The sequence below is a fragment of the Hippocampus bargibanti genome, linkage group LG12 (assembly GCF_051943395.1).
Source record: "Hippocampus bargibanti isolate YZ-2025 linkage group LG12, ASM5194339v1, whole genome shotgun sequence".
Classification (NCBI taxonomy): domain Eukaryota; kingdom Metazoa; phylum Chordata; class Actinopteri; order Syngnathiformes; family Syngnathidae; genus Hippocampus; species Hippocampus bargibanti.
This window is the reverse complement of record NC_142745.1, coordinates 10,695,651-10,712,500: the sequence shown is the minus strand read 5'-3', so window position 1 is coordinate 10,712,500 and position 16,850 is coordinate 10,695,651. Positions and strand designations below refer to the sequence as shown.

At 39.4% G+C, this 16,850-nt stretch overlaps 1 protein-coding gene across 2 annotated transcripts in view; it reads right to left on the bottom strand.

Annotated features, from left to right (window-relative positions):
• Window positions 1-16,850, bottom strand: part of LOC148890438 (kazrin-like) — a 105,557-nt gene that overhangs the window by 1,298 nt on the left and 87,409 nt on the right. For both annotated transcript variants that reach the window (XM_089010217.1, XM_089010218.1), the window contains 11 exons: window positions 14,688-14,870; window positions 12,125-12,261; window positions 11,199-11,369; window positions 10,161-10,356; window positions 8,997-9,130; window positions 6,891-7,014; window positions 2,909-3,087; window positions 2,716-2,834; window positions 1,552-1,783; window positions 1,380-1,481; window positions 1,144-1,310 (listed from right to left, as the gene is read on the bottom strand). In XM_089010217.1, the coding sequence (XP_088866343.1) occupies window positions 1,144-1,310; window positions 1,380-1,481; window positions 1,552-1,783; window positions 2,716-2,834; window positions 2,909-3,087; window positions 6,891-7,014; window positions 8,997-9,130; window positions 10,161-10,356; window positions 11,199-11,369; window positions 12,125-12,261; window positions 14,688-14,870 (1,744 nt within the window). The remainder of the gene's footprint in view (window positions 1-1,143; window positions 1,311-1,379; window positions 1,482-1,551; window positions 1,784-2,715; window positions 2,835-2,908; window positions 3,088-6,890; window positions 7,015-8,996; window positions 9,131-10,160; window positions 10,357-11,198; window positions 11,370-12,124; window positions 12,262-14,687; window positions 14,871-16,850) is intronic.

Sequence of the window (16,850 nt, the reverse complement as noted above, 5' to 3'; positions counted from 1 at the left end):
AAATTGGATTGGATTGGATTAACATTTATTTGTCTCGCAGTGGAGAAATGTACATTTCACAGCAGCTAAGTGATGAAAGTAAGAGAACAAAATACAGGAGCTACTGTAAAGGCAGCCACTCTCGCGGTGCCATCTTGAAGTAAAAAATAAAAACTAAATATCAAATAATGTGACATAACCTTGCTATCTATTTGAGTTACTTCCGGGTTGAGTGAACACTGGCACGTGTGGCTGCCGCTGCTCACCCACAGGAGAAAACCTATCCTGCGACTGTAAAGTGAACTTGAGAGCTTTGAAAGGCGCTTAGAAATCAAATGGATTAGTATTATTATTCTTGGGGAAGAATAATGTTGTTTGGACAAAAAGAGTGGCACTGCCATCTAGTCTTGTGGAAGTGTAATCGCACAAAATTTTAAAAAGTGTTTGGCAGCGCCTCGATGGTCATTGCACTACTCACTGCAAGAACCAAGACAAGGGTACGGAAAATTCTACCAGACCCTCCGCACCCTGCCCACCACCTTTTCTAGCGACTCCCTTCAGGCAAGCGTGAACGATCCACTTTATCCATCCATCCATCCATCCATCCATCCATCCATCCATCCATCCATCCATCCATCCATCATTTGCTATCTAGCTGGCTAGCTACCTAGCTATTAGCTATCTATTAGCTAGCGAGCTAGCTTTTGATCTATTTGAGTTACTTTAGGGTTGAGTGAACGCTGGCACGTCTGGTTGCCGCTGCTCACACCCACAGAAAAACTTACTATAATTATTATAACACCAAAGACACAGACAGTCATTTAATTTTAAGCACTTTCTGCACTCTCTTTGTTGAAGGCGGAGAGGATCAAAATGTCCTTTTCACCAGTGGATCAGGATCGACATGGTGAAATGTGCACGTCTGCTACAAGCTAAATGTTGAAAGCAAACATGAAGCTGTAGTATGCATTGACGAAAAGAGACTGTCTCACATCTTGCGTATATCCGCTTCAATTCCAAGCTGCGACAGATTCACATAGGCATCGGCGCAATGTGCGAACTACTCATACACCCGCCATACCGTTCCCGTGTTTTAAACGCGGGAGCAGTTTTGTTTCATTTTAATCCTATTATGGTTTACCTCCTTCTACGCATGATGTTTACCTGATAGCAGTGGAGAGCGCTTTCATCTCTAGGCGGAGATGCCGAAGGATCTTATGGTTGTTAACGGGAATCTGTAACGCTCTTGCCATGGCGTCGGCGTCAAAAACCGGGTCCAAAACCAGCACGGCGCCGTTGACGCCTTTACCCTGAAGATTGGCAGCAAACTCCTAAAAAAGACAAATTATCAGCAGTACTTTGACTGGCGAGTTACGTTTTGTCCTGTTTTGTTCACTCACTTTCAGATCAATATCCCTGAGCCACTTCATGACTCTGTGACAGGTCCAAACAATGGGATCCCGATTTTTCTGCTCACAATTTGCCCTTCTTGCCAGCAAGGCCTGCAATAACACAGAGTGAGGTTGGCTAGGCGCTCGTTTACGTCAAGCAAAGGCCTTGCTACCGTCGGACCTCCTTGTCGAAGTCCAGCATCTGCAAGAGCTGCACAGAAAGCAACAGACTGGTCTGGTGGGAATGGTCGTCCACGTCAAAGTATTCTTCCAGGTCTCCGCGGCTCAGAGAACAGAGTACCCGGCCATCCACTAAGTGAGTGTAGAACGTTTGCGAATATTGCGGAAGACCAACGTCGCTCAGCCACGATGTCGCCACCCAGTGATGGTCCATGTCAGATGCTTTGGATAAACTGGAAGGATGAAGAAATGCAGACCGATTGTGTTACGCATTGCCTCAAAGGACAACCGACGTCTCCGGACAAGTTGTCTCCATAATTTGTAAAATGGCTTCAAATGACTTCTACTGAGCGTATTTTAATAAGATTCCACCACATATAGCTAGCTATATTTTACATTTTAAGACTCATGCTGAATATTCCGGAAGTCTTGTTTTTGAGTTGGTGACGAGTCCGTGCGTGACGTCACTGAAGGAATGCCCCTGACCGACAAAAAGGACACATTGTAGCAGTCCTTCCATCACGTCAATGCTTGTTTGGTCTGAAAACCTCGTGTTGCACCAGAAAGAGCCAGAAGAGGGCGTCCAAGCTCCATATAAGGAATTTATCAGCCTGTGGAAACAGGCTGATTCATTCCTCACAGGAGGTCGGCGGCCATTTTCTGCCTCTTTTTGGGTGAGACATTTCCCCCCAATGTTACCTCTAAATGGCACGGAATAAATTCTTTAATCGATTGCAAACATGTATGCTTTCCTCTTCAGAACTATTTGAATCATATTCATAACTGGATGTGTAACAAGAAAGCATATTCTCCGAATCTGAAGCCATTGTTTGGATTCTCCAGCAATGCGAGACTTTTTGGCGTGACGTCACGAACTGGGGGCGGGACTTTCTGAAAATGCCCAATTCGCAGCTCAATTTTTTTTTTGCAGATTTGGGACACTTTAAGTCATTTTTATTGGTGTTTTGCATTTGACTAAAAATATCATACTGCGTGTTTTGGGCATTTTAGATGCTATAAAACGTTTTTCTGATGTCTGTTAGGAAACAAAAAAGTGACGTCGGTTGTCCTTTAACAGATAGATTCCACAGTGGGTCCGCATTGAATTTATGTTTGGAACATTTTGTACTTTGTCTTTTAATATTTAACAACTGTTGTTACTCACCCTTGGTCCCCTTCAGCTTTCCTATAGTCCTCAATGGCTAATCTTAATTTCCTGCGATGGATCGGGTTGCTAATGCAGAGTCCCACCTCTAAATCCTCATCAGTCAGACCAAGAAGAAGCTAAAATGTGTAAAGCCGTCATTTTTATCGGATGAGGAAAAAGCACTGAAAGCGCTGCACGCTCGCTTGCTTACCTTGCCACTCTTGACATGTTCCCAACAGGCCCGCGTGGACGCAGGGATTCCCATGACCACCTCCAGCCAGGCTTGGACAGCACCCGCCCTCCACAGAGACATGCATGTGGTCCGGGTGAGCGTTGCCTGCTGGAGGCGATCCAGTGGCTCCTCGCCGTCGAACACGAAGCTGCTGTGGTCTGCGGTCGGAGTTACCATGTCGGCATGCACGCGGGGTCAGGCATCAAGAAGGATAAGGACATCATAAAAATAACTGAAGGGATTCCAGATGCGCAAATGAAGATAGATAACAATGTCAAAGCACACAGGTACACTAAAACCCCAGAAGCATTCATTGTTTTGGCAAAAAAAATATTGCATTAAAATAATCCACACTGAGGGAAAATAAGGTGGTTTCATATTTGAACTCCATTTAAATATGCAACCGCCTTATTTTGGAGTGTAGATTAATTTAATGGTATCATTTTTTGGGCCGACATTTTTATTTGTATGGTAATAACCAAAATGAATCACAAGAGGCAATTGGAAATCTTTGTAAAAACAAAAAAAAAACATTTTTTTTTTTCAAAAGGTAATATACAGTAAAGTCTCGTTATATCGATATCGGTTATATCGATAGTACTGCTTATTACGATACTATTTCTATGAACGCAAGGAGAAAATTTACATGCCGCAGGATCGGATATATCGATAGTCCCGGTTATATCGATATTTTTTCCGACTCCCGAGAATATCGATATAACGAGACTTTACTGTATCATTAAAAAAAAAGTACAATTACCAAATAAACTAAATATTTTACTTTGATTTCAATGAAATCATTAACTGCCATTCACATATTTATTCGGGTATTGAAAATATGACGTAGAGCGCCATTCCCGAATTAGTTTTTTTTCCCCCTTGCTTGAGTGCCGATAAAGCGCTGGCCAGACCAATGGCAATGTCTTTTCCCTTACACAAGTGGACAGCAATTCCTTTTTTTCAATGTTAGCGCTTTTTTCCCGTTTTAGCTGTTGTTCAAGCGCTGTATAAATCAATAGTGTATTGTATATTGTACAGCCGCCCCCATTTCAAGCTCATATAACTCCAGATCCATACAATTTAGGAATTAACTCTTTTTTTTCTGATGAAAGAAGAGAGTCTACGGTTTCTTACGCTGCATTGAATATTTATGTAGTCCTAAAACTCAATATTCTGTGGGTCCTGGAATTCAAGTGACAATGACAAAAACCCTGGCACTGGAATGGACATATTTTTTCACTTTGCATCGTCTGGCAGTGAATGAGATAAAAGTGTCTGCAATAAATTTCCGCCAGCTATTAAATCCATATCTTTATAAATATAAAATAATTCACCTGATTACTTAAATCAGAGGATACACAATTATTTGCAAATCAAAAGAAAATCCTATTAATACACAAACATCACAAAAAAATAACATTTACAAAATTATCCTGAATAATAAAGGAACAGGAACTGTCTGACTGTCGATTCATTTGTTGTCTTTGCTAGAAATTGTACGAGCACTAGATGGAGCTACGCTGTCTAAATGGGGCCCAACAACTAAATCATGTGATTTAGGAAACAACTCATACAGATATGAATTATTAAGATTCACTAGAGCGATGAACAGTATTAGTACATTACTAAAAGATTATTTCTAAATGAACCAGTGACATTATAATGAACTGACATACTAGGATGAAACGTTGGCCTTTGGTGAGACAGCATGTGTGACATGAATAAATCCCCAGAAAGAAACGTCGACAGCGTCTGTAAAAAGTCTACAAATCCTTTTGCAAAAATCTTAAAGAGCAGAAAATTATTTTTTTTACATAAATAACAGAATTGTAAAAAGTTAAAGGTCACATTCATGGCAGAACATTTTTTTTTTCTATCACAAAAACATGCAATGTGAACAGGGCGGGATCGGTAGACTTTTCATATCCACTGAAGGCGTGAAAAAATGTTTAAAATAGAAGAAAGGGAAACGACACATTAGAAACAACACTTTACACTTTGGGAACATGTGCTGTAGTTTTATTTTTAGAAAATAAGATTTCATGTCGAGAAAAAAAAAACGTCTTTATCTGCATCAGATAAATATTTTAAGTATGTATATTTTTTTTAAATAAAATAATTCCATAGATTTCACCTTTTATTCCATGGTGCCTAAATAACAAAGCATCAAAGAGAGACAGACGGAGAGTTTTACACAAACAGGATAACAAAACAACACGAGTAAAGCAAGGGGCCTTGCATTTAAAATGCAAGTATCTTGCAATGAAGCAACCTAGCAATGAATGAATGAATGAATGAATGAATGAATAAAAAAACAATGCATTGCGGATGTTTTCTGACATTCATTCATGTTAAGACAGTTCTCAGGAAAGGAATGAAGTTGAGCAGATGCGAGACTACACAAAATTACCATACTTCCCCAAACAGTGGCATTTATGAGACATTGCAGAAAAAACATATACTGTACAAATATATAAATACATATATATAAATATTGGATTGGATTTGCCTTTATCAGTCTCACAGTGGAGACATTTACAACTCAAAGGAATGAAAGTAGAAAAACAAAATCTATCTATTGATAGATCTATCTATCTATCTATCTATCTATATATATATATATATATATATATATATATATATATATATATATATATATATATATATATATATATATATATATATATATATATATATATATATATACACACATATATATGTGTGTGTGTAGAGAGAGAGATATTTATAAGAGTACTTATATTTATAAGAGTACTTATTTACACAGGGCATTTTAATATTTAACAATATTATGCTTGTACTTTTTAATATTGTCGCTGTTCTGTTTGTATTTTTTTTTAATATTTCCGTTTATGAAAGGTACAACATATGAATGTAAATGTTGAAAAAAATTAACATTGATTATTGGTGATACAATAAAAACAGCTTCCAGTGGGTTTTTCCCACCTTTTGCCACCACCCTAGACAAATATTGATCCTTCATTCAAATGTATACAATAAAAATGTATGTTATAGTATATTCACTAATACTGTCTATTTCTACTGTCTTATTTAAAATTGCATTATATCCACATAAAATTTGCCATTGGTATCATGAACTTAAATTATTTTCTTGTGTATTTATTGGAGGTGAGAAGGGTGTTGCTGAGCTGAGGCCACCATTTGAGGAAATATGCCATTTTCATAGGATGAGACTCACATTAGTTACGATCAGTAATTTATCAATTCTCTTTTATATCTCATCAGTGCGGCGAACTTTGTGATATGATATGACAACACATAATTGCAGAAATAACCATTTTGTGTCATCCAAGTGAAGTATGAGTTTGCCACCACCACTAAAAACTGAAATGGACTTTGTTGGATAAAATTCTGCTGTAAAGTGTGATAAAGTAAAAAACGTTTAAACACAAATTCCTCCTATTTACATACAAACGGCACATGAACAGCAGTCCTTCAAGTCTCCAGTTTTTGAAAAAAAAAAATAGATAAGAACATCAAGACAAGATAAACACGGCATATCTACAAATACTCTTGATAATTACTCCATGTATATATTTATATGCATGTAAACATATATACTGTACATATGCATACATCTATAAATATATATATATATCATTTACATACGTACAATGTAATATCCTACACATTTGGTTGGAGAGCAGTTTTTTTTCTGCTTCGTTTTATTGTTTTTAATTTTATTTGATGGTTCTCCCTAAACAAGCCCAACTTGCAAACACGCACACGCACATACACCAAAACACACACACACACACACACACACACACACACACACACACACACACACACACACACACACACACACACACACACACACACACACACACACACACACACACACACACACACACACAGACACACACGCAGCACAATCACCAGTCAGCATCCTCCTCTATGTAATAGTCGGGTGTGGCTGTACCATCAAACAGGCCCGGGTCCAGGGACTTGCGCTGTTTCCCTCGGGCAAAGACGCGCGAAAGGGAGCCTAGCGTCATCTTGTCCTTCTTCTTCTTACGCTTCTGCTCCTCCAGGTCCTCCATGGACTAAAGTCAACACAGAAGGTACCCGAGTTAGTTGGGGAGTAGTGCATATGCATTAGCTTGATGTAAAAAGCAGCCGGGGGAAAAGTGTAGAAAAGAAGTTTTGGAGATTTTTGTTGTAAATTTTGATCAATAAAAGTGTGCATATGTTTTACTTAAAATGCTAATTTTCAGTTTAGGTGTTTCAGGGGATTAAAAAAAGCACCTGTTGATTAACCTAACCAATTAAACCATTTACGTCCAGCGTGTGCATATGAACACAGATAAATTCATTTTCAAATGCATCCATGTTGATTCTGCCACATTAATTATTGTTAATTATATACAATTATATTATTGTTAATTATATACTCCATTTGAATCAGTTTGGATTAGATTGGATTTGCCTTATTCGTCTCGCAGTGGAGAAATTTACATTTCACAGCAGCAAAGTTATTTGCTATTTATATTATATTTATATTTGATAGTCTGTTTTGGTTTTATTTAGATTTTTTTTGAGAAATGAATTTATATGTTTATATACAATTATATTATTGTTAATGATAGACTCCATTTGAAACAATTTGATACTATGTTTTGATTTTGATTTTATCTTATTAATGATTTTATATGGTTGTATACAATTATATTATTAGATACTCCATTGGAACCAATTTGATACTCTGTTTTGATTTTATTTTGATTAAAAAAAAAATGAATTTATCTGTGTTCATATGAACACGCTCGGTGTAAATGGGTTAAAGAATATCTTTTTTTTTTACAAATTATTATATCACTCTTAATTTAAACCTGATTATCTCGAGAAAGATATATTTCAGGTTGTAAAGAGGACTTTACATGCAAAAAATGTTGACCAGCAAAAAAATATGGATTGAAATTCCGGGCGTGGCAGGGGAGGTAGATTAATTTTATCACTGCAATCACATTTAAAAATGGTCATGATATATTCATCCATTCATTCATTTTCTGATCCGCTTCTCCTTACAAGGGTCACGTGCTGTTTGTGGTATATTGCTTGTCAATATCTATTACTTTAATAATTAGATTTCGACAAATAATGCTCTGGGGTGTTTATTTAACTCATTCACCGCCATTCACAAATGTATTCAGGAATTGAAAATATGGCAAAGAGCGCCATTCCCAAATTTTTTCGGGTTTTGTTTTTTCTTGTTTGGGTGCCGATAAAGCTCTGACCATGGCCTCTGGCATTTCCCTTCCACAAGGGGGCAGCATTTCCTTTTTTTCCCCATGTTAGCACTTTGTTCCAGCTTCAGCTGTGTTTAAAGCGCTATATGAACCAATATGTATCATTGTATTTTGGACAGCCGCCCTCATTTGAAGCTCATATAACTCCACACCCATATAATTTAGGAATTAACTCATTTTTTAATGAAAGAAGAGAGTCTCAGGTTTCTTACACTGCATTGAATGTTTATGTAGTCCTAAAACTCAATATTCTGTGGGTTCTGGAATTCAAGTGACAATGACAAAAGCCCTGGCACTGGACTGGACACATTTTTGCACATTGTCTGGCAGTGAATGAGTTAATTAATGAAGCATCTTTATGGGGTGAGGGCTTGATTTTTATCTGTGTGACTATTGTCGGATTCAGAGGAATGTCACTACTCACTCAGTGGGTAAAAAAAGATCGATAAATAAGACTAAAGTGGAGGTAGCAAAATAATAATAATAATAATAATAATAATAATTGACGCTCATTATAATCGCATTAGAAATGTGTAAATGTGATTTTTATGATTATTATTTTTTTGCAATTCACCTTTCTTGGACATTGTGGCTCAGAAGTGCTTTGTCAGTGAATAGTTAGAATGAAACCAGACCACCACCACCACCACCATGACCAAGAAGGCCCGCTCACCTCCCCTTTCCCTAACTTCACAACATACACACACAAACACTTCAAAACACACATACGCACTCACACACACACACACACACACACAGCATTTGCGGGCAGTTCTTACATTGCAGAGGGAGTGTGTCCGATGACGGGGGGAGTTGATGTCGCTGGGCGTGGACGAGCGGTCCCCGTCGGCGGCCGAGGCGTCAGAGATAACAGACGGCTGGCGCGAGTGGCAGGGGCTGATCCTGACCACAGCTACAGGTGGTTGGATGCCACAAATACACACACGCACGCACACACACACATACACACATACGTGGTCCCAGGATCAAAATAATCCCACTGTTAGTTTGGGGAACCTCAAGGAAACCCACGATTAGTAACACCAAAACACACCCCAAAGGTCATTTCATTAGGTACGCATGCATTGTTGACAGTGGTGGGAAGTAACAAAATCAAAAGGATTTTTTTTTACCCCCAATTTAACGAGATTTGAACACTTTTTTGGGTGACTTTTTATGTGCAATCCGTATATTTTAAAATATGTATCTGTATTTTTGACGTACTGTCGCACTATGTCTGTTATTTTTTTTCATGCGGGAACGTGTTGTTTGGGTATTTCTTGCTCATCTTTTGCTCATATACATTTTTTATTGTATTTAATTATACATTCTTTACTTGAGTACAGAAGTTGATTCAGAAATATCCCCCCTTTTTTAAATGACTGTACTAATTAACTAATTCACTGCAATTCACAAATTTATTCGGGAATTGACAACATGACAGAGAGCGCCATTCCCAAATTAGTTATTTTTTCATGTTTGGATGCCGATAAAGTGCTGGCTAGACCTCTGGCAATGTTTTTTCCCTTCCGCAAGGGGGCAGCATTTCCCTTTTTTCCATGTTAGCATTTTCTGCCAGTTTCAGCTGTTGTTAAAGCGCAATATAAACCAATATGTCTGTATAGCTTTGAAATTTTGACAGCTACCCTCATTTGAAGCTCATATAACTCCAAACCCATATAATTTAGGAATTAACTTTTTTTTTCTGATGAAAGAAGAGAGTGTTTAAGGTTTCTTACGCTGCATTGAATGTTTATGTAGTCCTAAAACTCAATATCCTGTGGGTCCTGGAATTCAAGTGTCAATGACAAAAACCCTGGCACTGAAGTGGACACATTTTTGCACATCGTCTGGCAATGAATGAGTTAAATGTGACCACATTTCCCACCTCTGATCTTGAACATGACCTAATGAAGTGTCTATTGAGTGATGGGACGTTCTACCTTGTCTGTCGGCGTTATGTCCGTGGTAGAGGGTCTGCTGGCTTTGCCGGATGGCGGCGGTCAGCGGCAGGTCGGCCTGCATCACCCACTCCTGACTCCCGTTGACCACAGGCTCAGCGGAGCCGGCGTTGGTGGTAGAAGCTAACGAGTGGCGCTTTGGAACGTCTTTCGTCAGCGTGGCGAGAGACTGCTTGGCCTGCTCAAAGGTAGAAGAAACGCACAGAAATTGAATGAATGCGAGATCGTGACTTTGGTGTTTTTGATGATAATGTAACTATCCTCGATGAAAAACAGTGAGTGCATAGGGAGGATAGCGAATAAAAACAATTACATTGATTTTAACTCATTCACTGCTAGATGTGAGCAAATATGTGTCCACGTTAGTGCCAGGGTTTTTGTCATTGTCACTCAAATTGCAGGACTCACAGAATATTGAGTTTTAGGACTACATAAACATTCAACGCAGCATTAGAAACCGTAGACTCTCTTCTTTCATCAGAAAAAAAACGTTATTTGGGTCTGGAGTTATGAGCTTGAAATAGGGGCGGCTGTACAAAATACAACACAATACATACATATTGGTTTCTATAGTGCTTTAACAACAGCTGAAGCTGGAACAAAGCGCTAACATGGAAAAAAGGGAAATGATGCCCCCTTGTGGAAGGTAAAAACATTGCCAGAGATCTGGCCAGCGCTTTATCGGCACCCAAGCAAGAAAAACAAAACCCAAACTAATTCAGTAATGCCACTCTACGTCATATTTTCAATTACTGAATAAATTCGGGAATGGCAGTGAATAAGTTAAGGTTTACAGGAAAATTTTAATGAGATTTTATCTTTTCCCAAAATGTGTTTTTGGTTAGGTTTTAGTGCTTGACGTTTACAAGGTAAAAAAACAAAAAGCACCGAGTATTGTGTTATGTCATAGAGTTCCGTTCGACCCTCCTTCTTCAATATCAAAGCAAATAACACTGAAATCTGCAAAACTGTTACAAGAGCCCCAGAATGCCTGCAAAATGAGCGTCAGCGTTCTCTCACCATGGCAAGCTCAGCCTCCAGCTCCTTGATCCTGTTCTCCTTCATGTCCAGCTGAGAGCGCAGGATGTTGGCCTGCTCAGTGGCCTCTTTGGTCTGTCGCCTCAAATCCCACTTCTCTCTCTCCAGCACGTCCTTCTCCTTGGCCAGCAAATTCACTGCGTCCTCGCTCTCCTGCAACAATAAACGCGGCGGACGCTTGCCTTGAAACTCTGATGCCAGGTTGCTGTTTTTACTCAGCGAGGAGGATAAACTGATGTGAATTTCTGTAATAGGCGCACAAATATTGTCTGGCAGGAAATGAGTTAATTAAAATAACGTAATTTAAAAAATAAAATAAACACAAAGCAAAATGAACTAAAAACTAAAGATAATAAAAAATCCCAAACTCTTCTGGCATGTACTGTCTGATAATAAGCATTTTTTCATCACTTAATTGTTATTTCGTCTTTTGTATTTAGATTACATTTACTGTCCCCTGTGTTATGTTATGTTATGTTATGTTATGATGAGTTAACCTTCCAAGCACGTGTGAGGAAACTGGAGTTCCCGGAGGAAACCCACACAGTCAATATGCAAACGCCATACAAGGTCGGAGGTCAAAAGGTCAACCCATTCAATATTAACCCATCATTTTCACCAAAATCAATAAACATAATTCCATATCATTCAATATCATATTGTACATCAGAATCAGAATCAGAATACCTTTATTCGTCCCGCAATGGGGAAATTTGCAGTCCACAGCAGCAATGTTCAATATAATTCAATATATGTTCAATATAATTTATTATCATTCCACATAATGATTCCATTTACTATAATTCAGTCCCAATCTACTTGATTCCATTTTATTTTTTGCATTCGCCATTCCAGCATTTGCATGCAATTTAACCAGAAGTAGTTTTTCCAGTCAAGCAAAGCAATACCTTTCTGTGCTGATCATAGTTGCGGATGAATTCTCGTAGCTGGTCCTCTCGGTTCTCCAGTGTGGTGTATAACTGCTGCATCTGACTCACCAAGTCGTCCTTCTCCCCTTTTAGACGTTGACGGTCGGCTTTCATGGCTGCAACGTTCAGAGTTCTGATCAGTTTTGTGATGTGTCACTGAACCACACGCACATGAATAAACCTGTTGTTAAATGAACAGCTCTCATATCAAATGTAAGTACAATTAGTGTTCAAGCTAATTTTGTTTTTGTGGATGACATGCCATTACCAGAGTTCACTCTGATAACTAGCAGACGAGACAAACGCACTTTTAAAAATGTTATCGTGGAAAAAAGTCCTCCTCCCATTCCGTATGAAAGTGAGTTTTTTTTTCTTCTTACTTGGACCAGCCCACCCACTCATTTTAATACACTATCTTACATTTAAATAGAAAAATCGAGGGAAAAATTACGATGTAACCAACGGCTAGCTTGTTAACTTTGCAACGCTCATTGCCAGTCAAGGTATCTAATCATGAGATGTCATCTGATTGGTTTTCCAGTACAGTTGGACCCCGGCTTACAAACTTAATTGGTTCCCAGAAAGTGTGTAAGGCGAAAAGTGTGTATCCCAAAAATTAATTTCCCATAGGAAACCATTAAAATGAGAATGATCCGTTCCCAGGTCCCCATAAAACATAATTTTCTAAGCCTTAAAACTACACAAAATATACCTTATTTTATGTATAATAAATGTGCGATAGTATGATTAAAGAAATAAACTGTACTGTACAATAAAGTCATTTTATTTTCCTTTGTGATGGTCGTTAATGGCTTGATGCAATGGAGTGTTCGGTTTCCTCGGGCTCATTCACGAACGACACATCACTCAATGTGGCAGCTCCGTGTTTATCCCGAAAAATAGTTCATATGCCAAGGTAAATTTCTCATCAATGTAACGTTCGTAAACCAAAAGGTTCGTAAGCCAAGGGGTTCGTAAACCGAGGTCCCACTGTATATCAATCAAGTAAAGTAATCGCTGATAGGCTGCCGTCTACTTTTTTATTTCTAAACAACTCAACTTTATTCGTATAGCGTCAGTACAAGACGATGTCTCATCACTGTCATGCGATCTAACAATAGAACCTTGGAGATGGACTGGTCGATCACGATCGACGTATTGATCACCCCTGTAAGGTTTAACTCTGTACCTTCAGCTGAGAGCCCCAAGGGGGCACTGTAAACACGCTGCTGTAGTGGTAACTGGGAGTTAGGGTGGGGGGGGTCTGAGAAGATTCAGCAAACGAGCACTCCGTCATCAAACTATTTCCCCTTGCAATTCTCTGACATAGAAACCACCTTCACTACACGTGTCGCGCACTCGCCGCCCGCTCGGCATTCCTGCTGTCATCGCTCGCGCGTCCCATTCATATTTGACACTCCGCATTCCAAACCTGTTTCATGATGATTATACAACACAACTCACGACTCATCGTCGAGAGTGAAATAAACACTGCTGCCTGACAAAAATTCTGCTAAAAGTGGGTAGCAGCTGCAGTGTTGCATAATGAAACGTATTATTATTATTATAATAATGCATCATCTTAGAAAACAATATGGTATAATTAGTCTCATCCTCCCAGTCTGTATCAATACTGAGGTTATATTTCAAATCAAGATGCCATTGCCAAACAATAAAACAAATTAATTGAAAATAAAAAGCTAACATTCCTGCTTTTACCTCAACTTCACAGTAAAGACCACTGCACACAGTTGAATTAAAAAAAGTCTTCTTCAATTGAATTCAATTAATCTAACAATATACTGTATATTTTGGACAGTGCTTCCTTGAGATCTGAGTTCACTTTGTTTTCTGACTATCTTTCTGGAATGATTTCAAATGCTATGGATCCATTTGAGAAGTCACACCCTTCAAAAAAGTTTTGTCTTCTTTTTTACAAAATAATATGGCATTCTGGTACTGTATTTTATAAAAGTACAAGGTAATATTATTGTTAAATGGAATATAAAATAGTCAAATCCATTGTGTATTGTGATGTTTATTCACACTGTCACCATTCTCAATGACTCATTAGAGTCACAAAGGATAAAGAATATATGCCTGTGAGTTTTGTAATTTTTGCCTATTTACATATGTTGCTTCACCGATTGTGTTTCAACATGTGCTAGCATAAAGCCTTGCAAAACACCAGCTAATTGTTGGTGTGTGTAAATAGCATGCCTTCGCATTAAGATAGCAAAGCCTTTCTTGTTAGTAGGGTATTTGGGTGATATAAATATATGTGATGCAATTCTCTCTTTTTGCTCAGTAGTACAGTGACATTTTTTCCCTTCAAAACAACTGTTTTCTATTTGCCAGAGTGAGTGATTGACACCAACCTGTACAATAGCAATAAATACAACTAAAAATAGCCTCAGTCAATGACCGCTCAGTCTGTACGTGTCATATCATTGATACCATCACTCCTCCCGTCAATTTACTCATGATAACCATCACCTTGCAAAACACAAATACAAAGCTTACAACAAATAGGCAATCTGACCTTGTAAGGCCTCCTTCGCGCGATCCAGCTCCTGCTCCTTGTCGCCCAGCTGCACGTGGAGCTCGGTTCCTGCGGTTTCTCCTGCCTGGGACTCCTCCTGCAGGTCTTTGCCCAACATGTCCTTCATTTGCCGCAGTAGGTGCACCTCCTCCTGAAGCTGGGCCACCTCTTCGTGCAACAACACTAGGGAAAAGTATTATTCGAGATGAGTGCTTTGAAGGCTTTTAAACTTCACTTTAACAAGGGGCATTATTGCCTCCTGACAGAATAAAGCAACATCTCATTAGTCTTTATATAAAATGATCAATAATGCCGTGCTACAAAATTACACTTTAACCGCTTCACATGATTTTTTTTAATGCCATTTTTTATATAGTGCATAATGTTTTGTACTTTGATTGGATAAAGGACCCTAGACAAATGTCAATAGTCTCAGTGTCTCATCGCTGTACAGCTCAACAAAATCCACAATGTCGCAGAAATGTTCCCTCCAGTTTTTCTCAAAAAAACATCACTTGTGTATAAGAAAACTTTCTTTATTTTTTTTAATGCATGGTCCTGGAAAAAAAAGGTTAGAATGGGGTTGAAGAGAGAAGAAGAGAGAGAGAGTGCAAGAGACAGTGCATGAGAGAGAGAGAGAGAGAGAGAGAGAGAGAGACAGACATAGTCAGAGAGAGTGTCAGAGTCAGAGAGAGAGAGAGAGAGAGAGAGAGAGAGAGAGAGAGAGAGAGAGAGAGAGAGAGAGAGAGAGAGAGAGAGAGAGAGAGAGAGAGAGAGAGAGCGAGACAGACAGAGTCAGAGAGAGAGCGTCAGAGTCAGAGAGAGAGAGAGAGAGAGAGAGTCAGAGAGCGAGAGAGTCAGAGAGAGCCAGAGAGCAAGAGAGTCAGAGAGAGTCATACAGAGAGAGTCAGAGAGAGTCAGAGGGAGTCAGAGAGAGAGGGTCAGAGAGTGAGAGTCATAGAGAGTCGAGAGAGTCAGTGGGAGTCAGACAGAGGGTCAGAGTGAGTCAGAGAGCCATACAGAGAGAGTCAGAGAGAGAGAGTCAGAGGGAGTCAGACAGAGGGTCAGAGAGAGTCAGAGAGCCATACAGAGAGAGTCAGAGAGAGAGAGTCAGAGGGAGTCAGAGAGAGAGATTCAGAGTAAGAGTCAGAGAGAGAATCAGAGAGAGAGCGAGAGAGAGTCAGGGAGAGAGAGAGTCAGATAGAGAGAGGGAGTCAGAGAGAGAATCATAGAGAGAGTCAGAGAGTTGAGAAAGAGAGACTCAGAGAGCGAATCACAGAGAGTCAGAGAGTTGAGAGAAAGAGTCAGAAAGTCAGAGAGAGAGTCAGAGTTAGAGAGAAAGAGAACGAAAAAGAGAGGGAGAGGTAGAGGGGGAGGGAGAGGGAGAGGGAGAGAGAGAGAGAGAGAGAGAGAGAGAGAGAGAGAGAGAGAGAGAGAGAGAGAGAGAGAGAGAGAGAGAGAGAGAGAGAGAGAGAGAGAGAGAGAGAGAGAGAGAGAGAGAGAGAGAGAGAGAGAGAGAGAGAGAGAGAGAGAGAGAGTTAGAATGGTCACGAGCCAGCTCGCTACACAGGCCAGGTAGATGCCAGCGTGCTGAATGCTTTCCTGAAAAATAAAACACCCTCCCAGCCCTCAAGGGAAACAGTCAAGCAAACAGGAATGGCAGGACACGGGACTTGGTGGGCATGTTTGACAAGACATGGGGGGAGGGGAGAGATAGAAAACAGACGACCAGTTGTACTTTATATTTACAATAAATTATGCCGACCATCCATTCATTCCACCACCAAATTGGGCTGGTTTGCTCAATGAAATTGACCACAAACTACTACAGTGGAGTAAAACATCACAAACGGTTTCAGAATACCGAGAACCCCCTCCCCCCACACACACACAAAAAAGTGCAAGCAGGAAGTCAGTGTTTAAGTTAGAGGGGCCTGCAGTACGAATACAAAGGCCCTTAAGGCGCAGGAGCTTCATGTAGGCCCGCAGGCCAATGTCACTCATGATCTGTTTACCTTTATTTGCTGAGGGGGAGAGCCCAGCTGCGATTTGTAATGCGCATATGCATATTTTACACTCAAAATAGACCGTTTCAAGTCGAGTGGATCAAATGAAATTGAATAAAATGAAATACAATCAAATAATATTGAAGAAAATAAATGA